At 43.2% G+C, this 27677-nt stretch overlaps 1 protein-coding gene across 4 annotated transcripts in view; it reads left to right on the top strand.

Moving 5' to 3' along the window:
- The window catches only part of daam2 (dishevelled associated activator of morphogenesis 2), a 698379-nt gene that overhangs the window by 200982 nt on the left and 469720 nt on the right, over positions 1 to 27677 (top strand). For all 4 annotated transcript variants that reach the window (XM_072247466.1, XM_072247475.1, XM_072247485.1 and 1 more), the window contains exons 4-7: positions 9792 to 9866; positions 11472 to 11566; positions 21964 to 22297; positions 25757 to 25867. In XM_072247466.1, the coding sequence (XP_072103567.1) occupies positions 9792 to 9866; positions 11472 to 11566; positions 21964 to 22297; positions 25757 to 25867 (615 nt within the window). The remainder of the gene's footprint in view (positions 1 to 9791; positions 9867 to 11471; positions 11567 to 21963; positions 22298 to 25756; positions 25868 to 27677) is intronic.

Here is a 27677-nt window from a genome sequence, read left to right as displayed (position 1 = left end):
ATTCTGTTTTTTTTTGTCTTTTCTATTGCCTTGATGTACATATATGTATGGAATGCTTTGTTTGGATGGAATGCAAACAAAAGCATTTCACTGTATCTTGGTACATGTGATAATCATAAACCAACTATCATCTACCCCACTTCTGTCTCTGTGGTCCTCCCCCAGCCCCTCCTACCAACTAGCCTTCAGACCACACTCACATATCCCCCGCTCCTTCTGCATCTTCTTAAAGCCATCCCTGAGACCCTTGTCTTTGGTAAAACCTTTGGCTCCCCTTCCACAGTCCAGCACCCACAGGCCTGCAGAGAGGAGCAAGTTGCTGCTGCATTCTGATCTCTGGAAGAAAGGAAAATGGCATCTGAAGCTGCCCGGTGTCTCCCTCACACTTAAGCTGCCCTAACATTAAAGCAAAGCTTTTAGCTCCTTCCCTACATTCTTCACCTCGTACCATCCATGCGAATGCTCAGCAAAACAAGACATAAAATTGTTAAGAAAGAAAATGGAGCTGATAAAACATGACCAGCCATTCGCCAAGACACGAAACAGGATCGTTACCACATGTCAAACCTCCCACAACATCTGTAACCATTTCAAAATCTTGGCACGGCAGGGCAGGATTGAGAAAGGTGTTTTCTTAATGAGAATATTGCAAACACCAGAACCAACCAACGTCTCCAATATAATGGTATAAAATAAGCAGGCAATATATTTTAATGCATTGCCATTAATATTTATTTAAATTTCTTGGCCTGGGATCTGTAGGGGCTCTCTCCCTGGGGCAGGCGAATATGTGTTTTGTTAAATAAAATCTGCAGCTGGCCTGCCTTGGATTGGCATAAAGTCCAGTTTCTAGCTGTCAGTCTGTCTTCCAAGATTAAGTCTCAAAAACTACCTTCAAACAAGTCCCTTGTCTCTGTTCTCTCACTACGGAAAAGTGCTATGCACAGGATGGCTGGAGTTGAAAGCATTTGACAAAGTCAGGGAAGGAGCCTAGGGTTAACATGATGAAAGAGGAGCTCCTGGCCACTATTTAAGTGAAAAGCGGAGGAATGTCATTTTTTAAAAAAAAATCATTCACTGTATTAATAATTTATCACCTATTGCTTTAGAACTGAGTTGTTTGCAAACCCGTCTCAGAGAGTTAGAGTAACGTATAGAGTTATACTGCATAGAAACAGACCCTTCTGTCCAACTCATCCATGCCAGTGAAGGTGTCTTCCCAAGCTAGTCCCATCTGCCTGAATTTGGCCCATATCCTTCTAAACATTTTCTATCCATGTACCTGTCTAAATGTATTTTAAATGTCCTATGTATGCAGTACCTGTCTCTGCTACATCCTTATACCCAGTATCCTCTGGTGAAACATTTTACTCTCAGGTCTCTTTTAAATCTTACGTCTCTCACCTTAAGACTATATTTTCTAGTTTTCAACTCTCCAATACAGGGGAGAACATTGCGAACTTCCACCTTATCTACACTTTCATAATTTTATCAGCCTTGCTAAAGTCACCTCTCAACCTCCTACAATCCAGGGAAGAGAGGTCTCATCCTATCCAATCCCATTTTTTATAATTCATGTCCTCCAGTCCTGATAACATACTTATGAATCTTTTCTGTAGCCTTCCCAGCTTGGTGACATCTTTCCTGTAATTGGGCAGCCATAACTGCACACAATATTCCAAGTATGGTCTCAGCAATGATTTGTACTATTGCAAGATGGCATCCTTACTTTTATATTCAATGCCTGACCTGATATAGGATAAGGAAAGAAGACTTCCTTGCCTGAGAGAAATAAGTGAGCAGGCTATGTTATTTATCAACGTTTCATCGCCTCCAATACAGATGTTAACTTTGTATTATAGAATTTTTTGTTTTAGTGGTAAAATTTGAATTATTGAAGCAGATTGATACCTTACCCTTAAACATCAAAGGATATATGATTGCCAAGCATTCTACCATCAGTATCCTGGATGGAGTTACCATTGATCAGAAACTCCACTCTTTGTTGGAATTTTGTCATCTATGTTATTTTTGACTTTGTGAGAACAGAACTAAGCTCCCCACATGCTCTTTGTAAGAAGAGGTAGTTAAATAGTGGCGCTGTAGCTATGAATTGAGCTGGCTGCTTGCGTTTCTGCCCCACTGGTGTGAAAACTAGGATGGAGGCTTGCCTTGGGCCTACTCAGGCTGCTCCAGGAGTGGATCTGAGACCCAGTCTGGTTGGAAATACTGTTGGCTTGTTTCTATTGTTTGCACAATTGCTTTTCTCTCTTTCTCTGTGCAGTGGTTTCGGGTCTGTTTTAAAATTGGGTTATTCAAGTTTCTTGTTTCGTAGCTGCTTATAAGCAGACAAACTTCAAGGTGTAAGATGTATATCTTCTTTGTTAATAAATGAGCTCTGAATCTTGAATCTTTGAATCTCTGAAACAGTTGACATTTTGAGCCAAGGACCTTCTTCAAGGAAGGGGGAAGTCACCAGTATAAAAAGGAAGATGGAAGGGGAAGGAGAACTAGCTAGAAGGTGATAGGTGAAGCCAGGTGAGTAGGTGAGTGGGAAAGGTAAAGGGCTGGAGAGGAAGGAATCTGATTGGAGGGAAGAGTAGACCATGGGAGAAAGGGAAATAGGAAGGGCACTGGGGAAGGCAGCGTGACCTCCATTTTCAGTGTTGGCCTTCTTATTTAAGGAAAAATGGTAATGTGTTGGAAGCAGTTCAAAGAAGGGTTACAAGATTGATACCTGCATCGACAGGTTGTCTAATGAGGGAAAGATGGATAGGCTAAGCTTGTACCTACTGGAGTTTAGAAGAAAGAGAGGAGAGTTAATTGAAACGTGTAAAATTCTGAGGAGTCTCTTTGTAGTGAATGAGGAGAAGGTGTTTGCTCTCGTGGGAGAACCTAGAACCAGATATCACTCTGTAAGAAAGAGAGATGGCCCAATTAAAACAGAAGAGAGGTAATATCTTCTCCCTATGGATGGTGAATGGTTGGAAACTCTCTTTACAGAGTGGTGAAGCAGAGTCTTTCCCCAGGTTATGAACTTCCTATTTATGGCCACCTTACATATGAATGGCGGAACTAGCTTTCTGTCCCTCTTTCAGTAATTATTCTTCCTTATCAGTCTTATGTGCTTTTGATTCATTTGCTGTGATAATATGGAGGTATGGTTGCCATATTGAGTGACTTTTGTATATTTTCCAACTTGGAGACAAATTAAGGGCCAAACACAGGCAAATGGGACCAGTTAAGATGGACATATGGGTCAGGATAGATGAGCTGAAGGTGTTGTCGCCATGCTGTGTGATCCAACGGCAGTTGTAGGTTGATCTCTGATAAGCAATGAAGTGAAGGATTCAAAAGGGTAGAAAGGAGTACAGTGTGAAAGAACAATCTAGATGTTATTGAGTGGAACAGAAGACTCCAGGGGCTGAATGGTCTGCACCTGCTCCTAATATGTATGTTTGTGTATAAGTTCAAATCATGGAAAATAAAATATGTTGAATTAAATGAACTTGGAGTTGAGTAGGTGAGACCAGCAAAGGCAATCAAAATATTTGCTCCCTATTACGCTTCAGGATAATTTGGATGGATTGTCCATCCTCTCTCGCTACTTCTTGCTGGGATCTACAAAGTCAAAGGTAATAAGCCCAGGGAGCTGCCAAAGGGATTAGCCTGATGAGTAACTTATCCTGAGAATCAATCACTCAGTGAGGGGTTTTGTTGTTCCTAAGAAGATACAAGAAAGCTTTAGTGGCTGCTCGTAAATGTGGCAATTGATGACAAATATCCCTCCTCTCAAGTTGGAAGGTTAAGTACCTAAATATTAAAGGAAAGCCTAAGCTGACCCCTAAGTATTGGAAGGCTGCCATTCATGGAGTCACACAGGGTCTTCAGCCCACTAAATCCAAACAGACCATCGAACGCTGACTTACACTAATCCCATTATACTCACACAACACTATCTTCAATTTCTTCCAGATGCCCCCGCTAAAAAACAGACTAAATGGGTAAATTGTTTTATTATTGTCATGTGTACCGAGGTATGGTGGAGAAAATGGTTTTACACTCTGTCCATTCAGGTCTTCAGTGCATCAAGGTAGTACAAGAAAAATAATAGCAGAACATAAAATATAGTGTAGTGTAATCTGACAATACAGTTCAAGGCTATAATGAGGTAGATTGTGAGGTCAAGAGTCTATCTTATCATACTAGGGGACAATTCAATATAGTCTTATGTTGGTAATTAGGGTCCATTAACCATGCAACTTGCACAGTCTGTGGGAGGAAGTCAGAGTGCCCAGCAGCAACTCACAGGTAAACCCTACACAATCTGTGCCAGAGGTTGGGATTGAACCTGGGACACTGGAGCTAGGAAGAAGCCACTCTACCGGATATGGTGCCATGCCACCCCTAAATACGATGCAATATTTCAGATGCTCTGTGGCTCAGGAGGTGAGATGCTGAGTTCCAGATGTGATCTCGGGTGATCTCAATTAACTTCTCAATTTATGATACGGTTCTTAAACTAGGGTCTTTGTTAGACAATGGAGGGAAAGCATTGCTAATGGCTGCAGAGCGACAGCAGATGAGTTCAATCAAAAGCACTCCTTACTAATCATTTAGCAGCCGAGGTTTATTAGAGTCATTTGAGAGTCATGGTAAAAGGCACAGACTGACTGTATCATTGTTTCCTTTACAGAACTTCCTGCCTACCTGTCTTGAGAGATTACTTTCTCACAGACTTTATGCAGCTATACATTGCCAACTTAAAGCCGGGTGATCTAGACCACCATTCCCAGCTGGTTCGAGTTAGGGTACAGGCAGCAGACAGGCAAGAGGCGAGGTGGAAAAGTGTGGGATTGGGACAAAATGTGTTCAAATGGACAAGCCTGGAGGTAAAATCCCACAATCCAGTGCTTCAGTGGCAGCTAGCTGAGTCAGGCAATGCTACAGCTGGACAGGTATGCACAGGATTTGAGAAATTTTTACCAAGGTGGGATGAAGAAAGAAATAGCTGTTATTTATATTGCATTTTTCTTGACTTTCAAGAATGTCCCAAAGCTCCTCACAGTCAATGAATTACTTATGAACTGTAGTCACTGTTATGATGTAGGGAAACATTCTTAATTCTCAATATGTTTTCACTCAGTTGGCTATAAAGATGTAGACAGAACTGAAAGGCTCCCTTTTCCCTTGGGCTGCTGCAGTCCACATCATCGTAGGGCATTGATTTTACTGTTTCCAAGTACTTGCCTTTATATAGCATCACGCCTTTCCAAAGCACCTCTCGCAGAGCAAATTGCTTTTCAGTGCAGTGGAATCAGCCGTCCGTGCATGGCCGGACCCCACAGGCAGGAGCAGCTCGTCTTTCCTTGTCGGGTGGCTCAGTTTTCAGCATTCAACATTCTGAAAAAAAACTCAGTGTGAAAAGGCACCATATGGTGTGGCACTGGGCCATGCTGAGCAGGATGATCCCTGTACTGATCTCTGGCTCATTTGCTGAGTTTGTTGATCTCAATTAGTCTCGGAGTCTCCAAGCTGCAGCAGGAACAGGGTCAGCCAGCTAAGCGTCACTCTCCGCTGCGTTCTACTGGAGAGTGAGCGTGATTACTGCCTCTGATATGGTGATGTGTGTATGCATGATCCATAAAAGTGTATGGAATATGTATGTGGTATGTGTGTGTGTGGTAACTAGATTTACAGATGATGTGCACAATAAACAAAATGCAGTAGGATTGTTAATTGCGCCAACGGTTAATCGAGCAGCCATGTATTTGCGACCACTGAAAGAACAGAAACTAAGTGGAGAAAATAGCCGGGATTCCCTTTGTTTATTTGAGGCAACATGCCACTTAATGGGGGCAGGAGACTGTTGCCAAACAGTTTCCTGCTAGCATCAGTCGCGCGCACTGATGAGGCCATTGGACACTACACCATGCTTAGATCAATCAGCTTTTAAATAGCGTCGGTTGTATTTGTTTGTGTTCAAAAAGCAGTGATTTTTGTCACTGATGGTTGGCAAGAAATAAGCAGTAAGACAATTCAGAACTGCTTTTGCTCACCATGGTTTCAAGGCTTGCTAGTAATGGCCAGGAGTGAAAATGAAACACTTTCATGACTTCTACAAAGGTATCAACAATCATCTTGAATGTTACAGTGAAAATGAAGATTTGAAGGATGCAATTGTCTAAAGCATTGAAGGCAGTACGTTATCTGCATTTGGTGTCTGCATTGAGTTTGTTTATTTGCAGTCAATCTAAAGAACACAGAGATGAATTCCTCCATCGATAACTATTAGGAACTAATACAAGGTTTTATAGTACTGAAGAGGTTTTGGTAGTGTACTAATTTGTTCTATATTTCATTCAAATACATAAATTGTTACACAGTTAAATGGTAGTTTGTCTTTTATTCTACCATTTAATTATTTCCATGAAACTTCAGCTAATTGGGGTGGCCAATTAATTTGGCCAAAACGTCTTGGTCCCAATGTTTCTTAATTAACTAGAATCCACTGTTATGGAGAAATGTCGACTATCTTTTTCCCACCACAGATGCTGCCTGACCTGCAAAGTTCCAGCAGCATTTTGCCTGGTGCTGTAGATTCTAGCATCAGCAGTCTCTTGTGCCTCCATACATATATACTGTATATAGTGTGTATATATGTGTGTGTGTGAAAACATGTATGTTCAAACTTCTGCATAAGCTTGTAGGTGTGAGTGGAGTGGGGTAGCAGGTGAAAGTGAAATGGGGGAGTTGGTGTGTTGGAATAGGGACCGATCATTTGCTGCAGTAGGCAACCCACTATATGATGTGACTGAGTTCCTGCATCACTCCATGGCAATGAATTGCGCAGAAGATTCTCTTTTGCCACTCTGAAATGAGCCAGACATTGGCAAGCATCACCCCAAGAATAGATTGGCTCTAGAGAGAGAAGCAGGCACATCAAGAAGCAAAGACTAGTTTTATTATTAAAAATACACTTAAATTTTGCATGCCATAATCTGGATACATCTCAAGACTCCCAACATACCTTTGAAGGATCCTACATACCAAATGGACAGATCACCATGTTAAATGCCAGTGTTACTGAAACTAATGACAGCATCATCTCCACGAGCAACTCCACTGGACCAGGTGGACTGCAGAATGCCCTCTCCCCAAAAGAGCCCCGGGGCCCACTGGTAGAGGTGTAGTGGTTACAATATTCATAACCCAAAAATTAATGGGACTGGTTCAAATCCCGGAACAGCAGCTGTGGAATTTAAATTCAGATAATAAAATTGACTTTCAAAATAAATACAGAGTAATATTCATGAAACCTCTGGGTTGTCATTAAAAAAAAAACAGCTGGCTTACTAATAGACTTTGGGGGGAAAGACCCAGCATGCTCACTGGGATTGGCTGGTATCTGACATATGGCCAAGCAAGTTCAGGGTAATGATTTACTTTACTTTATATATTGTCGCCAAACAATTGATACTAGAGTGTACAATCATCACAGCGATATTTGATTCTGCTCTTCGTGCTCCCTGGAGTATAAATCGATAGTAAATATTAAAACCGCAAACAACAGGAATTCTGCAGATGCTGGAAATTCAAGCAACACACATCAGGACTCCTGACGAAGGGTCTCGGCCTGAAACGTCAACAGTACCTCTTCCTAGAGATGCTGCCTGGCCTGCTGCGTTCACCAGCAACTTTGATGTGTGTTGAGTAAATATTAAAAATTTAAATTATAAATCATAAATAGAAAATAGAAAAGGGAAAGTAAGGTAGTGCAAAAAAACCGTGAGGCAGGTCCGGATATTTGGAGGGTACGGCCCAGATCCGGGTCAGGATTCGTTCAGCAGTCTTATCACAGTTGGAAAGAAGCTGTGCCCAAATCTGGCCGTACGAGTCTTCAAACTCCTGAGCCTTCTCCCGGAGGGAAGAGGGACGAAAAGTGTGTTGGCTGGGTGGGTCGTGTCCTTGATTATCCTGGCAGCACTGCTCCGACAGCGTGCGGTGTAAAGTGAGTCCAAGGATGGAAAATTGGTTTGTGTGATGTGCTGGGCTGTGTTCACAATCTTCTGCAGCTTCTTCCGGTCTTGGACAGGACAGCTTCTATACCAGGTTGTGATGATTTCTACAGTGCATCTATAAAAATTAGTGAGGGTCTTAGGGGACAGGCCAAATTTCTTTAGCTTCCTCAGGAAGTAAATGCATTGGTGGGCCTTCTTGGCAGTGGACTCTGCTTGGTTGGATCAACTTTGCCAATGTTGTCCACAACCTAGCAAATGAATGAAAGTTTTACCTAATGAGAAAAACTGCACACACCGGAAACTCAAGCATCCAATCCTGATGAGGTGTCTCAGCCTGAAACGTTGACTGTTTGCTCTTTTCCATTGATGCTGCCTGACCTGCTAGGTTCCTCCAGCATTTTGTGTGTGTTGCAAAAATTTTAACCAAACCCAGGTACAGGGGTTCTGTGGTGGACAGAACAATCGCTGTACAATGTATCTCAAGAGAATGGGTAGTTATCTGGGTGGCAGATGATGGCACAGTGGTGCGACTGGTCGAGCCTTTGCCTAACAGATCTAGTGAACTGGGTTCATTTCTGACTCCTGTGCTGTCTATGTGGAGTTTGCACATTCTCCCTGTGAGTAGCGTTCACTGAGCACAGAATAGGTTTGTTGGATTAGTGCAAAAATGGAGCAATGTACAGTCAACTGGGGGAACTCAGTGAGCTGAGCAGCATCTGTGGGAGGAGGAAATCTCTTCAAAGTCGGCATGCCTTGAGAGAGTCTGCAGTGGAGACACAGAGGACTCCAGATTCCAGCATCTGTACTGTCTTTGTATTCGCTTAGTGCAAAAATAGTTGGTTAATGGCCTGTGTGTTAATGGCGCGTGGCCAAGTGGTTAAGACGTCGGTCTAGTGATCTGAAGGTCGCTAGTTCGAGCCTCAGCTAAGGCAGCGTGTTGTGTCCTTGAGCAAGGCACTTAATCACACATTGCTCTGCAGTGACACCGGTGCCAAGCCGTATCGGCCCTAGTGCCCTCCCCTTGGACAACATCGGTGGTGTGGAGAGAGGAGACTTGCAACATGGGCAACTGCCGGTCTTCCATACAACCATGCCCAGGCCTGAGCCATGGCGCAAATCCATGGTCTTAGGAGACTAAAGGATGACAATTGCCTGTGAAGATCCAGTGGGCTGAAGGGCCTGTCAGTTTGGTAATTGGTTTTATTGTCATATTCACTAACGTACGGTGAAAATCTTTGTTTTGCATTCCATAACCCTAATCCTAATACAAGACCATTTTACAACAGAAGTACATCAAGGTAGTTCAAGGGAAAAGATATAACAGAATACAGAATATAGTGTTACTGTTACAGAGAAAGTACAGTGCAGGCAGATAATAAGGTTCGAGGCCATGACAAGGTAGATTGTGAAGTAAAGAGTCTATGTTCATGCTGTATCTATAACTGTGTTACTCTGTGATTCTATGAAGAGCAAACTATTAATCAGTCTGAAGGATGTCATCAGAGAGTGATGTGTTTTTAATGCCTTTCCTCTATGCCCTGCTGTGTCGCACTGTACTAGTCTACAATGTAATGTACTCTGATACATTGCATGGAATGATATGTCTATTAATATTCTGTCATACATTACCCTGTCCCCCGTTATTTCATAATATAATACAAAACTCCTCAAAGCTCTGTTACAGGAAGCCACAGCTTGATAATAGTGTGTTGGTGGGTGTACAGAGTTTGAAATATGAGTCTTAAATGGAAACCTCTCCTTTCTCTCCAGGAACAGGACGACCCTAACAAACAGGCTACCAGCTGGCCCGATTACTACATTGACCGTATCAACTCCATGGCTGCAGTAAGTGACTCATACATTGCTTGATCATTCTGTGAATGCTTTTACTGATATTCATTTTAATTTTCACCTGACCATCTTTATCATTCCTCAGGTCTTGCTGGCTGGTCCAACATTTATTGCCCATCCATAACTATCCTTCGGGTGGTAATGATAGCTTTGTCTTGCCCTTCTGGGGAAAGTGTTTCTAAAGGGCTGTTGGAAAGGAATTTCCAAGATTAGGACCAAAATACTGTGGGGAAATAGCAGTACTTTCCAATCAAGATGTTCAAAACGTCATCATCTACGTATTTTAAGATGGAAATATGTACATGATGGCGTTTCTCTGTGCCTGCTGCCCTTGTGGTGGACATTACGGGTTTAAAAGGGGCCGTCAGAGAAAAACTGACAGAAATTAGGGTTGGGGGGAACAAATCTCAGCAATGCCCTGATCCTCTTCAAGTCCCCAGATTCTCCAGTGCTGCGCAATCCATCCAACTATCCCAAATGCCAAAAGTTGTTGTCAAAAATAGAAAATTCCTGGGGAAGCAATTTTGCTGGGAATTGTGTAACCTGGTCTTCAGTCCCCACCATCCCACCCACTCCAACCCCTCTCGCCCACCACACACACTTCCCCACAGTTTAGTTTCATTACGGGAGTACACAGTAAGGTTATAAGTAGAGTGGAAGGCAACTGGAGCATTGGGGCGAAACCCATGTAGTCACAGACAGAGTGTGCAAAGTCCATACAGACAGCGTCAGTGCTCACAGTTGAACCCAGGCCTCTGAAACTGAGTTAGCAGCTCTACTAGCTCATCCATTCCTCGCTGAGCGGTGGCTTATCTGACAGAGGTGCTACAGAAAGCTGACCACGCTTCCCACCAACTTTCTGTCTGATTCACTCAGGGAGGTGATGAGTAGGCACAGAGTGTGGAAACAGAATAATTTCCTTTGTTAATCTTAAACCATCTTAACCCTCCACATATTTACTAATTTGAGGAACAGCAGACCATGAGCCAACGTGTGAGATCCCAAAGGATCTTGACGGGGTGAATGTTTCCTCCAGATGGTTGCAAGATTTTGGACTTTCCTTCCTCAAAGAGCAGTGGTAGGAGACATAGATGGAATGTTGACAAGCAAAATGGTAGACAGGAATGAGGAATTGAGATTGTAGTCACAAACAAGAGAAAATCTGCAGACGCTGTCAGATCAGCCATGATCTTATGAGATAGTAGAATAGACTCACGGGGCTGAATAGCCTTCCCCTGTTCTCAATACAGCAGCAGCAAGAGTTTGTGCTTATGCTTTGCTTTAACCTCTTAAGGGGTGCAGCACCAACTAGCTAAACCATTGAGCAAATAGTTAAGTACAGTAGTGACTTAAAGTTTGGATGGGGAATGTACCATTTTGAGGAGATGGAGAGGTGGAAGCCAATGCTTTTTCCTGTTTTTTGGGATTATCTGCAGATAATCGTACCTCCTCAAAATGTAGTCAGACTGCAGTGGTGGTCGTTGACTTCGCTCTTTGGAGGAGCACGTATCCTTTCGCACTAGAGTTCAGTGTGTGAATCTGAAGAGAAACACTCAACGTGGAAGGTGCTCACGTTTGCTTACTTTGTCCCTTTTCCAGATGCAGACAGTTTTCATATTTGATGAAGAGGAGATGGAAATGAGGAACACAATTGTCGAGGGCCTTAAGACAGCCTTGAGGACACAGCCAATGAGGTACAGTATTAGTGGAAGACATACCTGTTCATTTGTAATCAGTTTCTTCTGCTTATAAACATCTACCTTCCTGTTAGACTCTAGCCCTCTCCATACCTCACACCAGACTTCCCCCACCTCTATTGAAAGCTTAATGTAAATAATGTGGGCAAAAATGTCAAAGAGAATCAAACTGCAGATGCTGGAACCCTGAAATAGAAACAGGAAATGATAGAAACTCTCAATAGATTAAGGCAGCGTCCATCGAGAAAACATTTTGATGTGGGGTTGCAGACCTGAAAAATTAACTGTTTCTCTTTGCACAGCTGCTGCCTGACCTGCATTGTGTTTTCAACATTTATTGCCCACCCCAACAGCTCCTGAGAAGGCATCACAACTCCAGTGGCCTGTGTTTAATCCTTACCTCTGATACTGCCTGTGTGGAGTTTGCACATTCTCCCTTTGACTGCATGAGGTTTCTTCGGCTTGATCGGGTTCTTCCCACATCCAGTACAGGTCCGTAGGTTAACTGGTCACTGTAAATTGTCCTTTCAATGTGGGTGAGTGATAGAATCTGTGGAAAACTGATGGAAATGGGAGAAGAGAATAAAATGGGATTAATGTAAATCAGAGGTTCCCAACCTTTTTAATGCCATGGAACCCTACCATTAACTGAGGGGTCCATGGACCCCGGGTTGGGAACACTTGGAAATGGATAATGATGATTGACAGAGGCTTAACTAAGTGCTGATCACTCAGAAGTCATACTGGATGAGAACAATAGATCATATTTCCTTACAACATGGAAAGAAGCCAGCTGGCCCATCAAGTTAATGCCAGCTCACAGTACAATCCCATTTCCTCACTAATCTATTTCCATTTAACCCCCCTACCTTCCCCGAACCTACATTTCTTTGGGATATTAATTATGGAGATTGGTTTTCTGACAGACCTGTAGCTTCTCTGCTCTTTCCATACATCCTTGCAAATTATTTCCTGCCTTCTGCCTATCTAAATCCCTCTTGGAAGTCCCAAAACGCTCTGTCTGCACTACCCCACAGGCAGTGAATTCCAGATTGTGAGCAGAGAGGGTAACATTTCTTCTCCTCACATCCCCCTGGTTCCCAGAGATTTAAGTCTATGCAGCTTGGTTCTCAAACCATCCAATAATCTCTCTTTAAAATGGCTGATGCAATAAAAATGCCGAACCTTGCTCCCCCCTTTCGCTTCAGTGCTTTCAACAGCCTGAGCAACTGTTCTGCCAGGGGTGGCTAAGGCGACTGGGGTCTTTGAGACGATAAAAATTAAAAACAACTCCCTGTTGAATCAATGCTATTCTGTTACCAAGCTCTCCTGTATAATTAGGCATGGCAGGGTTTTAGGCCACGCTGCAGTTCAAACTGGCAGCTGCCGTGTTTTGTTTATTCATTTTCAATTAAGATCAGTGGGAGCACGATGAGTATTAAAAAGTTGTTTCCATTTCTGTGTGAGTTTTCACTTAAAGACTGGAAAGTCCTTCAAAACTGAAAGCTAATCTCCACCAAACTTTCACTTTCACTTAACATCAAGGGTAAATACTGCCCTTTCCCAGTCCTGACTGGGGCACTGGTCTCGGAGTTGAATCCATTCAAGTTTTCGTACATTACAGCGAACGGTGACTCAGACCAGTGAACTGTAGTCTCTGGAGCAGGGGTTCCAAACCTTTTTTATGCCATGGACCAATACCATTTAGCAAGGAGTCTGTGGACCCAGGGTTGGGAACTCCTGCTTTTATAGCACAGTCATCCCTAGTTGTTGATATTGTTTTGGGGATGGTAGCAGAGCAACTGTGCACCGGACAGGGAACCTCCTGGACATGAATTCAAGCTTCAATACAGCAGCTGGGGGATTTCAGTTTGGTTTTGAAATTGATTTTAGGATTAAAAACCTCGTACAGGGCTTCCTGGGTTATAAATAGCCTGACTAACAAAAAGCCACCTTTACACAAATTCTCACATAAAATTTTAAAACATTTCTCAAGTGGTAACAGTAATAAAATCTTTCATGGTGCTTATTAACAACTGGACATAACATATATTTCACTAATTATGACTTGCTTTGGATGATTATTCAATAAAACAGAATTATAGTAAGTGTACATAGAGCGATATAATAGGGCTTACTATAGAAAACAAGCATTTCTGACTTGTGGAGAAATCAGGTTACACACACTTCTTAAGAACAGAATTCTTGCAGAACTCAGGAGCTGTCTGTTTTAGTAATGGTGACCAGGAAGCCACCCCTGTTGTGCTACTCATGAACTGAGCTCTGGTTTTAAAGGTGAAGTCCTCATATTGGATACCCTCACCAGAGGAAATAGTATCCAGCTATCTAGCTTATCAGTCCTTTATTCGCTTACACGGTCCAATTAGTTCAGCTCTTAAACGTCAGCACTTAAAGGAGTAGAACTTGTCCAACTAATTTAACCCTTTTAGCACCAGCACTTACAAAATTCCTTGGTTTGTACTACTGCTACAGGCATATAACCCCAATTGACTGTGATTCTCCTGCCATAGAAACATAGAAAATAGGTGCAGGAGTAGGTCATGCGGCCCCTCGAGCCTGCACCGCCATTTCATATGATCGTGGCTGATCATCCAACTCAGAACCCTGTACCTGCCTCCTCTCCTTTATCCTTGATCCCTTTAGCCACAAGGGCCATATCTAACTCCCTCTTAAATATAGCCTATGAACTGGCCTCATCTGTTTCCTGTGGCAGAGAATTCCACAGACTCACCACTCCCTGTGTGAAGAAGCTTTTCCTCATCTCGGTCCTAAAACCTTCCCCTTTATCCTTAAACTGTGACCCCTCGTTCTGGACTTCCCCAACATCGGGAACAATCTTCCTGCATCTAGCCTGTCCAATCCCTTTAGAATTTTATACGTTTCAATAAGATCCCCCCTCAATCTTCTAAATTCCAGCAAGTATAAGCCTAGTTGATCCCGTCTTTCATCATATGAAAGTCCTGCCATCCCAGGAATCAATCTGGTGAACCTTCTTTGTACTCCCTCTATGGCAAGAATGTCTTTCCTCAGATTAGGGGACCAAAACTGCACACAATACTCCAGGTGTGGTCTCACCAAGGCCTTGTACAACTGCAGTAAAACCTCCCTGCTCCTGTACTCGAATCCTCTCGCTATAAATGCCAGCATACCATTCGCCTTTTTCACCGCCTGCTGTACCTGCATGCCCACTTTCAATGACTGGTGTATAATGACACCCAGGTCTGGTTGCACCTCCTCTTTTCCTAATTGGCCACCATTCAGATAATAATCTGTTTTCCTATTCCTTGCCACCAAAGTGGATAACCTCACATTTATCCACATTATATTACATCTGCCATGAATTTGCCCACTCACCTAACCTATCCAAGTCACCCTGCATACTCTTAGCATCCTCCTCACAGCTAACACTGCCGCCCAGCTTCATGTCATCTGCAAACTTGGAGATACTGCATTTAATTCCCTCATCTAAGTCATTAATATATATTGTAAACAACTGGGGTCCCAGCACTGAGCCTTGCGGTACCCCACTAGTCACTGCCTGCCATTCTGAAAAGGTCCTGTTTATTCCCACCCTTTGCTTCCTGTCTGCCAACCAATTCCCTATCCACATCAATAGCATACCCCCAATACCACGTGCTTTAAGTTTGCACACTAATCTCCTGTGTGGGACCTTGTCAAAAGCCTCTTGAAAACCCAAATATACCACATCCACTGGTTCTCCCCTATCCACTCTACTAGATACATCTTCAAAAAATTCTATGAGATTCGTCAGACATGATTTTCCTTTCACAAATCCATGCTGACTTTGTCCGATGATTTCACTGCTTTCCAAATGTGCTGTTATCACATCTTTGATAACTGACCCTAGCATTTTCCCCACCACTGATGTCAGGCTAACCGGTCTATAATTCCCCAGTTTCTCTCTCATTCCTTTTTTAAAAAGTGGGGTTACATTAGCCACCCTCCAATCCTCAGGAACTAATCCAGAATCTAAAGAGTGTTGAAAAATTATCACTAATGCATCCACTATTTCTTGGGCTACTTCCTTAAGCACTCTGGAATGCAGACCATCTGGCCCTGGGGATTTATCTGCCTTTAATCCCTTCAATTTACCTAACACAACTTCCCTACTAAAATGTATTTCCCTTAGTTCCTCCATCTCACTAGACCCTCGGTCCCCTACTATTTCCGGAAGATTATTTACGTCCTCCTTAGTGAAGACAGAAGCAAAGTAGTTATTCAATTGGTCTGCCATGTCCTTGTTCCCCATGATCAATTCACCTGTTTCTGACTGTAAGGGACCTACATTTGTCTTAAGCAATCTTTTTCTTTTCACATATCTATAAAGCTTTTCCAGTCAGTTTTTGTGTTCCCTGCCAGCTTTCTCTCATAATCTTTTTTCCCTTTCCTAATTAAGCCCTTTGTCCTCCTCTGCTGGACTCTGAATTTCTCCCAGTCCTCAGGTGAGCCACTTTTTCTGGCTAATTTGTATGTTTCTTCTTTGGAATTGATACTATCCCTAATTTCCCTTGTCAGCCACGGGTGCACTACCTTCCCTGGTTTATTCTTTTGCCAAACTGGGATGAACAATTGTTGTAGTTCATCCATGCGATCTTTAAAAGCTTGCCATTGCATATCCACCGCCAACCCTTTAAGTATCATTTGCCAGTCCATCTTAGCTAATTCACATCTCATACCTTCAAAGTTACCCTTCTTTAAGTTCTGAACCTTTGTTTCTGAATTAACTATGTCACTCTCCATCTTAATGAAGAATTCCACTATATTATGGTCACTCTTATCCAAAGGGCCTATCATGACAAGATTGCTAACTAACCCTTCCTCATTGCTCAATATCCAGTCTAGAATGGCCTGCTCTCTAGTTGGTTCCTCGACATGTTGGTTCAAAAAACCATCCCACATACATTCCAAGAAATCCTCTTCCTCAGCACCCTTACCAATTTGGTTCACCCAATCTATATGTAGATTGAAGTCACCCATTATAACTGCTGTTCCTTTATTGCACACATTTCTAATTCCCTGTTTAATACCATTCCCAACCTCAGTACTACTGTTAGGTGGCCTGTACACAACTCCCACCAGCGTTTTCTGCTCCTTAGTGTTATGCAGCTCTACCCATATCAATTCCGCATCCTCCAGGTTAATGTCCTTCCTTTCTATTGCGTTAATCTGCTCTCTAACTAGCAATGCTACCCCACCTCCTTTTCTTTCATGTCTATCCCTCCTGAATATTGAATATCCCTGAATGTTGAGCTCCTATCCTTGGTCACCCTGGAGCCATGTCTCTGTGATCCCAACTATATCATATTCATTAATAACTATCTGCACATTTAATTCATCCACCTTGTTACGAATGCTCCTTGCATTGACACACAAAGCCTTCAGGCTTGTTTTTATAACACTCTTAGCCCTTATACAATTATGTTGAAAAGTGGCCTTTTTGATTTTTGCCCTGGATTTGCCTACCTGCTGCTTTTACTTTTCACCTTACTTTTTGCTTCTACCCTCATTTTACACCCCTCTGTCTCTCTGCAGTTGTTCCCATCCTCCTACCACATTAGTTTAAATCCTCCTGAACAACAGTAGCAAACACTCCCCCTAGGACATTGGTTCCAGTCCAGCCCAGGGTGCAGACCGTCCTGTTTGTACCGGTCCCACCTCCTCCAGCACTGGTTCCAATGCCCCAGAAATTTGAATCCTTCCCCCTTGCACCATTTTTCAAGCCACGTATTCATCTGATATATCCTCCTATTTCTACTCTGACTAGCACGTGGCACTGGTAGTAACCCAGAGATTATTACCTTTGTGGTCCTACTTTTTAGTTTATCTCCTAACTCCCTAAATTCACCTCGTAGGACCTCATCCAGTTTTTTACCTATATCGTTGGTACCTATGTGTACCACAACCACTGGCTGTTCACCCTCCCACTCCAGAATGTCCTGCAGCCGCTCAGAGACATCCTTGACCCTTGCACCAGGGAGGCAACATTCCCCCCTGGAGTCTCGTTTGCAGTCGCAGAAACGCCTATCTATTCCCCTTACAATCGAATCCCCTATCACTATAGCTTTCCCACTCCTTTTCCTTTCCTCTTGTGCCACATGTCAATTGATGTAAACTACCTCACCCATGCACCTTCATGGGGAGGGAATGGAGTTACCAGTTGTGATAGTGCTTATCTGAAACATTGTCACTGCATTTTCTCTCACCATAGATCTGCCTGACCAGGTGAGTGTTTCTATCATTTTCTGGTTTTGCTGCTAAAGTTGGTAGGAACTATATGAGACCCAAAGATAAGTGATAGGTTAGTAAAAACTTCGGGAATAAACTGTAATCTGATTGAATGACCAGACATGGGCAACCTGATTCTGACCTATTTCACCCATTGGATAGTGAGTACCTGGAATGCATTTCCAGAGAAAGTGGTGGAGTCAAAGTCACTGAGAGGGCAAAAGGGATTAAGAGGATCGATAGGATAATCAGGTTGACAGCAAATGGGATAGAAAGAAATAGTGAGTTAAGTTAAAATTACAGTGTCTCGTTCAATGGCAGGACAGTCTTGAGACACAGAAAGACGGAATCCCATCCTAATTTATGTGTTCAATATCCAGGCTTGTTTCCATTACCTAGACTCTCAACAGCATTAGACTCCCGTCTATCATCCCACACCTGATCCAGTCCTCGTCTCCACTTCCTTACCTGATCCCCTCAACTGTTGATTCTCCTAAAGCTCATAAACCTGTCTCTCCGTCATGAATATGTTCAAGTACACAAATGTAAAATTTCACTGGAGAGGCAGATTTTTCTTTGCAAATCTGTCTGAGCAGATTTCTCTCTGCAAACACTGGCACCCTTCCAACTCTTAAACACAAGAGATTCTGCAGATGCTGAAAATCCAGAGCAATACACACACAAAATGCTGGAAGAAGTCAGCAGGCCAGGCACCATCCATGGAGGGGAATAAACAGCCGACATTTCGGCAGAGACCCTTCATCATGCTGAAAAGGAGTGGGAGGAAGCCAGAAATAAGAACGTGGGGGATAGCAGAAGGAGCATAAATTGACAGGTGATAGGTGAAATCAGATATAGGGGAAGATAGAAGTGTGGGGGAGGGGGATAAAGTGTGAAGCTGGGAGGTGATAGGTTGAATAGGTAAAGGGCTGAAGAATCTGGTAGGAGAGGAGAGTGAATCCATGGGAGAAAGAGAAGGAGGAGGAGCATCAGAGGGAGGTGATGGCCTGGTGAGGAGAAAAGAAAGAGGTGAGACAGAATGGGGAATAGAGAAAGAGTAAAGGGAAAGGGGGGAGGAATTACTGAAAGTTAGTGAATTCAGTGTTTCTGCCATCAAATTGGAGGCTCTACAGATGGAATATGAGTGTTGCTCCTCCTACCTGAGAGAGGTCTAATTGTGGCATTACAGGAAGCATGGACTGATATATCGGAACGTGAATGAGAAGTAGAATTAAACTGCTGGGCCATTGCGAACTTTTGCCTGTTGGGATGTATAAAGCGAAGGTTCTCGATGAAGCAGTCCCCCAGTCTACGTTATCTCACCAGTGTAGAGGAGGCCGCACCAGGAGCACCGGATACAGTAGACGACCCTGACAGACTTGAGCGTGAAATAATTGCCTCAGCTGGAAAGTCTGTTTGGGATCCTGAATGGTGGTGAAGGGGGAGTTCAAGAGGCACATGTAAATACTTCTTCTGCTTGCAGGGATAAATGCCAGGAGGGAGACTATTGGGGAGGGACAAGTGGACAAGGGAATCACATAGAAAGCAGGGAGTGAGAGTGGAGCGAAAGCTATACTTAATGGTAGGATCTTGTTGAACATAGTGAAAGTTACAGAAAATAATGTGCTGGATGTGGAATCTCGTGGGGTGGTAGGTAAAGACAAGGAGAACTCTTTCCCTGTAATGGCGTTTGGAAGTCGAGATGAGAGTAGATGTCCAGGAAAAGGAAGAGATGTGGGTGAGAACAGCATCGATGGTAGAGGAAGAGGAAACCCAGTACTCAAGGAAGAGAAATATGTGGGTTCAAACTTTGATAAAGTTTATGTTTATCAAAGGTTAGTATCAGTTATCTAGAAATAAGAAATTAAATCTGATGTTGCTTATCATGGTAGTTTACCTTTTGCCCTATTGTAATTGCTCAAGTTCTTTTGTTTATTGAGCATATGAAAGGAAGTTACCTAGATGCTGATATTCTGGGGTGACAACTCATACAGAAATCATGAAACCCTAAGCATAATAGATTTTAATTGTAAAGCTACACATTGTAGATGAGCATTCTCTTGACCAATCTTCAAAAATGTAACTATTACCTCTTAATGAAGCCCTCTTTCAGTGTTCGATTATTACAAAACATCTCCTAGATTCAATCAATCAATGAGTGTCACATCCCTTTGAACGTCTTTTATTAGTTGCCATGTTTCCTCTGCGGCATATTTGGGTTTTCAAACATTTGACCTCTCCCCATGTTCCTGCGGAGGCAAATTATTTTAGCAACAAGGTTGTGACTCCTTTCATGTTTTTAAGAGTGGGATCTTTATTTGTACTTTCCAGCTCAAGTGTGATGCATTCAAAAGGACAGTGGCATACATTCGCACATTTTCTACCATGTCTCAATGGACCAAATGCAGGAATTACAAAAATTTCTCTCTCCACAGATGCTGCCTGACCTGCTGAGTATTTCCAGCTTTTCCTGTTCTCTTTTTCCAGTATCAGAAATAGAGAGAATTAGAAAGCCCATCTCCTTTCACAATTCAAGGAAGAAAATCGGACACCTTTGCCCTGTCAGTACTATGTGTGACTCCAGACACACGACAGTGTGATGAATCCCATCATGAACCTGCAGGTCCAGGCTCTGGACTGCCGACCAATTCTAGGAGTCCAATGAAAGATAGGCAATATATGCCGGTCCTCCCAGTGATATTATCATCTTATGGATGGATATTTATGTTTACAAAACAAGATCCTTTTATTCTGGCCCCAATCAAGGTTACGATTTTGGAATACAAGAATTAAGTGCTACCTAAAAAGATCATCCATGGTGGGAGAATGTACCAGTAGAGCTATTAATCAGTATATTTGTGTTCAAGAGGAAGCTTCCTGCCTCACACAGCTCCATACTCATCCAAAGACACACCCGTCCCATCTTCCCCGTTGTATCAATTAGAAAGAGATGGGGAAAGCAACAGCTAGCCTTGGTAACCCTAAAGCAAAGCAGCCAAGAGTTGACCGTTCTATTAGCTGAAACTCATGTGTTTTGGGGAGTAATGGAAGTCGGCATGGATGGATGAGGGGCAATCTCAGTAAGACCTATTGAATACTGGAAGGCCTGAATAGAATGGACGTGGAGCGACTGCTTCCATTAGCAGAATCTGAGGTCACAGTCATCTTGGATCTGATTGCCCAGCCTCAAGAGTAAAGAGATGTCCCTTTGAAACTGGGGTAAGGAGGAATTTCTTCAGCCAGAAAGTGAAGAATCTGCGGAATTCATCGTCAAAGACGGCTGTGGAGGCCATGTCACTGAGTATATTTAATGCAGGCATTGGTACTAGGTTAGCAGTTATGGGAAGAAGGCAATAGAATGGGATTAGGAAACAGCTATGATTCAATGGTGGAGCAGACTCGGTGGGCTGCATGGCTTAATTCATCTTCTGTATCTTATGGCCTTATGGTGTTACACGTTGGACTCACTGCTAGCTCCCACAGTGGAACGTGTAACAGTGATTCAACAGGGATCAACACAAACAAGGAGATGACAACAAAATAAGGCATTGGCCCCTTGTGCAGAAACTTCTGCTCTCAGTGGGTAGTGCTATTCTCTGCCTCCAAGGGTGGTATTCTTTCCCCATGAGGGCAGTGAAAGCCAGATCATTAGATATTCTTAAGGTGGAAATATATGAGTGTTTGGAAGGCCAGGGAATTGAATGTCATGAGGAACTGGCAGATGAGGGGTGGGCTTCAGACTCTATTATCTACCTGCACTGCACTCTCTCTGTATCTTTATTCTGCATTCTGTTATTGTTTTTCCCTTGTACTCCCTCATTGTACAGATGTGATGAGATGATCTGTATGGATAGCATGAAAAACAAAGATTTTCGTACATGTAACAATAATAAATCAATTTACCCATTCATCAGTTTATTATTTTAAGGCCAGCATAGATCAGCCATCTTCTAAATGGCAATGCAGGCTTAAAAATCCATGTGGTCTACTCCCATACCTACTTTCTTACATTAATTTCTTTTTGGGATATTGTTGTCAGGGTCATGGGGAACTTCCACAGAAAAGGGAGTGGGCGAGCAAATCACAGAAGAATTCATATGCTAACATTGTAATGTCTGGACTCACAGGTTCGTGATGAGATTCATCGAACTGGATGGGCTTACGTGCCTGTTAAACTTCCTGCGGAGCATGGACTACGACACGTCAGAGAGCCGCATTCACACATCCGTTATAGGGTGCATCAAGGCTCTAATGAACAACTCCCAGGGTCGGGCCCATGTGCTGGCTCACCCAGAGAGCATCAACATAATCTCGCACAGTCTCAGGACAGAAAACATCAAGACCAAGATAGCAGTGCTGGAGATTCTGGGAGCGGTTTGCCTGGTACCAGGAGGACACAAGAAAGTACTGCAAGCAATGTTGCACTACCAGATTTATGCTGCAGAGAGGACTCGCTTTCAGGTAATTCAGACCTTCCTTTGGGACAAGCACTGAGTGGGTTCCTGGACTTCGGATGGTCTTATATATAGAATATTGGATCTTTGAGAGTGATTATAAACTTCAATCTAATCTAAGGATTCAAGAGGTCTATATATTGAATAATGGATACCTAGGACTATATATACCTTGGGTCCCCTCCTCATTCCCTTTTTCCTATGGTCCACTCTCCTCTCTTATCAGATACCTTCTTCTCTAGCCCTTGACCTTTCCCAGCCACCTGGCTTCACCTGTCACCTTCCAGCTAGCCTCCTTCCCCTTCTCCCACTGTTTTATTCTGATATTTTCCCCCTTCCTTCTCAGTCCTGAAGAAGGATCTCAGTCCAAAACATCGCTATCTATTTATTTCCATAAATGCTGGCTGACCTGCTGAGATCCTGCAGTATTTTGTGTGTATTGTTATGACAACTGTTTTTTTTGTGCTTTCCTACATTCTGGCGCATCAGTGCTGACCGTTATCAAGCCCCTGGTTGGCAGTGGGCCTCAGTGCACAGTCCAACTCATCCGCCAGTGAATAATAGTAAAATATAGTTGAGCTTTAAAAGGGCTGCTAACACCTTGTAGTCCATTGTACACCTTTCCACAGAGCCATGTTGACTGTTGATTAGTCAAATTATTTGAATCAAGCAGATACAATCACAGTATTTGAAAGACATTGGAGAGCAACATTTAGAGAGATGTGGGCAAATTGTAGGAGCATAGGACTTGCTCAGAAGATAGCTTAGGTGGCATAAACAAGTTGGGCCAGGGGCCTGCTTCCATGCTGTATAACTCTGGGACTGTATGTCACTGATCTTCCCCAGTGTTTCTAGTTGCCAGGGCCAACTTAATTGTTCAAACATAGATTTTTCAGAATAGAAAGGGAAGTATTTAAGTTGTTGTTAGGAGTAGAGGGCCTGAATTATAGGAGAAAGATTGGCCAGACTAGATTTTTATTTCTTGCAGCATAAAGGAATGAGGTACAGTCTTATATTTATAAGTTTAAAGTTATGAAAGCCATTGAATAAGGTGGATGGTACCAGTTCTTTCCTCAGGGTAGGAGAAATTCAAATCTAGTGGCCATTGGTTTCGGGTAAAAAGGAAACTATTCAAAAGGGACCTGAGGGATAAACTTTCATGGACTGAGCTGCCTGAAGAATGATTGAGCCAAGTTTAAAAGAATAACTTAAGATGCACTTTGATGTGTACATAGAGGGACAGGGCTTGGAGGGATAAGCAAAGAACACAGGGAATTGAGATGAGCTGGTGGCAATGTGGTCCTCATGGACTGGTTGGGGTAAAGGAACTGTGTCCATGATGTATTTCTTTATGATTCTACAACTCTGTAAATTATATATTAGATAACCTGTCAGATATTGTCCCTTGTCAACCAACTATTGTATAAGTTGGCTGAGCACTGAATGAAACAGGGATTCACAGCTATTCACAATGTAACCACTTCCCTGCAAGGCTAGTTGGATTGTTTTGAGTAACCTTGTCCCTCTCTTCCTCTCCTCAATCTGTGAGGAAATCATTTAGCTTAAAGCATACTTTGATCTTTGGGGAGCTAGTCTTCTCCTTCTCCTGGTAACACTTACATGGCAGAGGGTTAGCATCTGTATTGCAGTTGGAATTTGTAATTGAAATAAAAAGCCAATGGAATTCCAAATAGACCGCACACCAAGTTGAATTTCTGTGACAAGTTAGGTTAAACCCGAGCACAGTGAAACTTTTTTTCTTGCTACAGAAGTTCTTCTGGGACAGAGCTCCTTCTATTTAACAGTTCCTGTACTGTTTGCAGACGTAGATAAGAAGAGGACATTGTCCCTTTTAAATCAGGCTCATGTAAGATAGGGCTCCACTCATTGGACTTAGCCAGATGGTAATTTTAGCTTCAGAGATGGAATTAAACCCTTCCAAGTTATAGTCAGACAGCCATTTTTTCCCCCTTCTCCCTCTGTCATATGGAAATCAGGAGAGGTCTTTTAGGTGAAATCAATGAGTAATCAAGACATGATTCTTGCTGTGAAATGAAAACAAATCAAGTGAGCTGTGGTGGAAAGCCATTGCTTCTGATTTTAATCACTGTAGGACATCAGCATCAGGTTTAATATCACAGAATCTGTTTACCCACTGTGATAAAACCTGTGTCCTTTTCTTCAAATGTTGCAATGGCCACTGTATCCTCTTCCAGCTCCCAATCCCTCTGAGATTTGACGTCTATTAAGTTGTGGGCTCTGGCCCCTTTCTGAATTTTGATATCTTCAGCCACTAAGTTCTGAAAGTTAGAACAACTTCCCTTCACCTTTCTGCCTCATTCTTACATCAACCTGCGCTGAAAATACCTCCACCAATCTACATGAGGCTCAGCAGTGTTTCATTTCATTACATCGCAGTGAGACAGTTTGTGAACCTTGAACTGTTTAAGAATATTTATTTATTTATTTTCATTTAGAGGTAGCGTATGGAATGGGTCCTAAAGGCACCTCAAGCTATGTTGCCCAGCAAACCCCAATATTGCCCGATTTAACCCTAACCTAATCATGGGCCAATTTACAATGACTAATTAACCTTCTAACCGGTACGTCTTTGGACTGTGGGAGGAAACCAGAGCACCTGGGGAAAATTTACGTATTCCACAGGTAGGATATATGTACAGAGGATGCTCGGGTTGAACTCTGAACTTTGATGCGTCAAGCTGTACTAGAGTCACTCTAGCCATTACACTACCATGTTGTGGTCTTATCGAATGGTAAAACAGACTCTAGGGAGTAAATGGCCTGTTCCTGTGAGTTTCTAGAAAGCTTTGCAACCAGAATGTATTCTCACAGATCTTATTTTTAGCATGTGTTGTTAAAAATCCCGCAACCAGGAAAGTGATCAGACAATTTGTTCCAGTGATGTGAATCAAGGCAAGTGCATTGATTGGATAAACTCTCAGAACTGGTGCCATTGAGCCCACCGATCCTCAGGAGAGAGAAGAGGGAGACTGAGCAGCCTAAAACTACTGTTCAATTGGTGGCACTGTGGTGAACCTAGCAGAGCCTATCCCATAAAGCTCGAGAGACCCAGGTTCAATCCTAACCTTTGTGTGGAGTTTGTACCCCATGGTACACAAGTTTCCACCAGATGCCTAGATCCCTCCCTTGTCCCAAAGACATGTGGGTTAGTAGGTTAATTACCCACTATAAATTGCCCCTCGTATTAAACAGTGTCTACATGGGGGAGTTGATGGAATCTGGGGAGACTAAATCAGGATTTTAATAATATTAATGTAAAGTGGTGCTTGATGGTCAGACAGACTCAATGGCTGAAAGGGCCTGTTTCGATCTTGATTCGATGATTCTTCATGTGGCTACTTTGCAGACAGTGGATGGCAGAGGAACTTCCTCCAGCGCCCTGACATCCGCATATTGAACGATTTATTTTCTTCTCCTTCTGCAGACATTACTAAACGAGTTGGACAGAAGCACTGGAAGGTACAGAGATGAGGTGCACCTCAAAACTGCAATCATGTCCTTCATCAATGCTGTGCTGAATGCTGGTGCTGGGGAGGTAGGTTGAGTGTTACCGCTGGAACTGCTGTTTTGCTTCCTGCTGATTGATAAATATTCAAGTCCTGAGTTCAGTAATAGCCTGTAATATAAAGATGAAGCAAGGGTAATCTCCAGAGAGGGGAAAAATAAGTGGCTAACAAATGCTTAGCATCTGTGTTCTACCACCGAAAAGAAGTATATGGTAGCTTTCATAATAGAAAGTCTTGTAATAAATACCCTTATTAAATGGGGTGAGTCTGCCTTAACATCGTTTGTGTAGTGTCCTAACTGTGAGTCTACAGTACCCACCAGTATAGGAGGCAAAGGCAAAACTCTTCAGATGTGGAGATACTGTAAAAGGCTGGGATAACAGTGAAATGTCTGTGCATCCAATTGTAAGCGTCTAAAGGATGCAGTAGGCCGAAAAATCAGGTCAGCACCTCCATACAGTCAAATCAGAAATGGCCAGATCCATAAGCAGAAGAGCAGGCCTTACTTTGACCAGAAACATACCCTGTAAATACATTGAGTAATCAACTAACTGGGCTGACCACATATTCCCTATGAGGCGTTCTGACTGGCTGAGAATGGTTTGGAGGTTCTGGTACGTCCACACCAAAACCTTGATGTATGATAAAGGACGCATTATGCAGAGTCACACCATTAATGCATCTTTTAATTTGGAGGCACAGCATCACACAATCCTTTAACTGAGACTCCACCAGCAAAATGCCATCTCACTGATATTCCCACAATCAACACCCTCTCACTGACACTCCCACCATCAACACACCCTCTCACTGACACTCCCACCATCAACACACCCTCTCACTGACACTCCCACCATCAACACATTCTCTCACTGAGACTCCACCATCAACTCAGCCTCTCATTGACATTCCCACCATCAACACACCCTCTCGCTGACACTCCCACCATCAACACACACATTCACTAACACTCCACCATCAACACACACATTCACTGACACACCCACCATCAACACACCCTCTCACTGAAACTCCACCATCAACACACCCTCTCACTGATACTCCCACCATCAACACACCCTCTCACTGAGACTCCATCATCAACACACCCTCTCACTGAAACTCCCACCATCAACACACCCTCTCACTGACACTCCCACCATCAACACAGCCTCTCATTGACATTCCCACCGACAACACACCCTCTCACTGACCACCATCAACACACCCTCTGACTGACACTCCCACCATCAAAACATGCTCTCACTGACACTCCCACCATCAACACACCCTCTCACTGACACTCCCACCATCAACACACCCTCTCACTGATACTCCCACCATCAACACACCCTCTCACTGAGACTCCATCATCAACACACCCTCTCACTGAAACTCCCACCATCAACACACCCTCTCACTGACACTCCCACCATCAACACACACTCTCACTGACACTCCACCATCAACACAACCTGTCACTGAGACTCCACCATCAACGCACCCTCTCACTGACACTCCCACCATCAACACAGCCTCTCATTGACATTCCCACCGACAACACACCCTCTCACTGACCACCATCAACACACCCTCTGACTGACACTCCCACCATCAAAACATGCTCTCACTGACACTCCCACCATCAACACACCCTCTCACTGACACTCCACCATCAACCCACCCTCTCACTGACACTCCACCATCAACACACACTCTCACGGACACTCCACCATGAAGGCAACCTGTCACTGAGACTCCACCATCAACACACTCTCTCACTGACACCTCCACTATCAACACACACATTCACTGACACTCCCACCATCAACACACACA

Source organism: Mobula birostris, chromosome 2 (genome assembly GCF_030028105.1).
Source record: "Mobula birostris isolate sMobBir1 chromosome 2, sMobBir1.hap1, whole genome shotgun sequence".
Taxonomy (NCBI): domain Eukaryota; kingdom Metazoa; phylum Chordata; class Chondrichthyes; order Myliobatiformes; family Myliobatidae; genus Mobula; species Mobula birostris.
The sequence above is the reverse complement of the archived record's forward strand: the minus strand, read 5'-3'. Positions and strand labels throughout refer to the sequence as shown.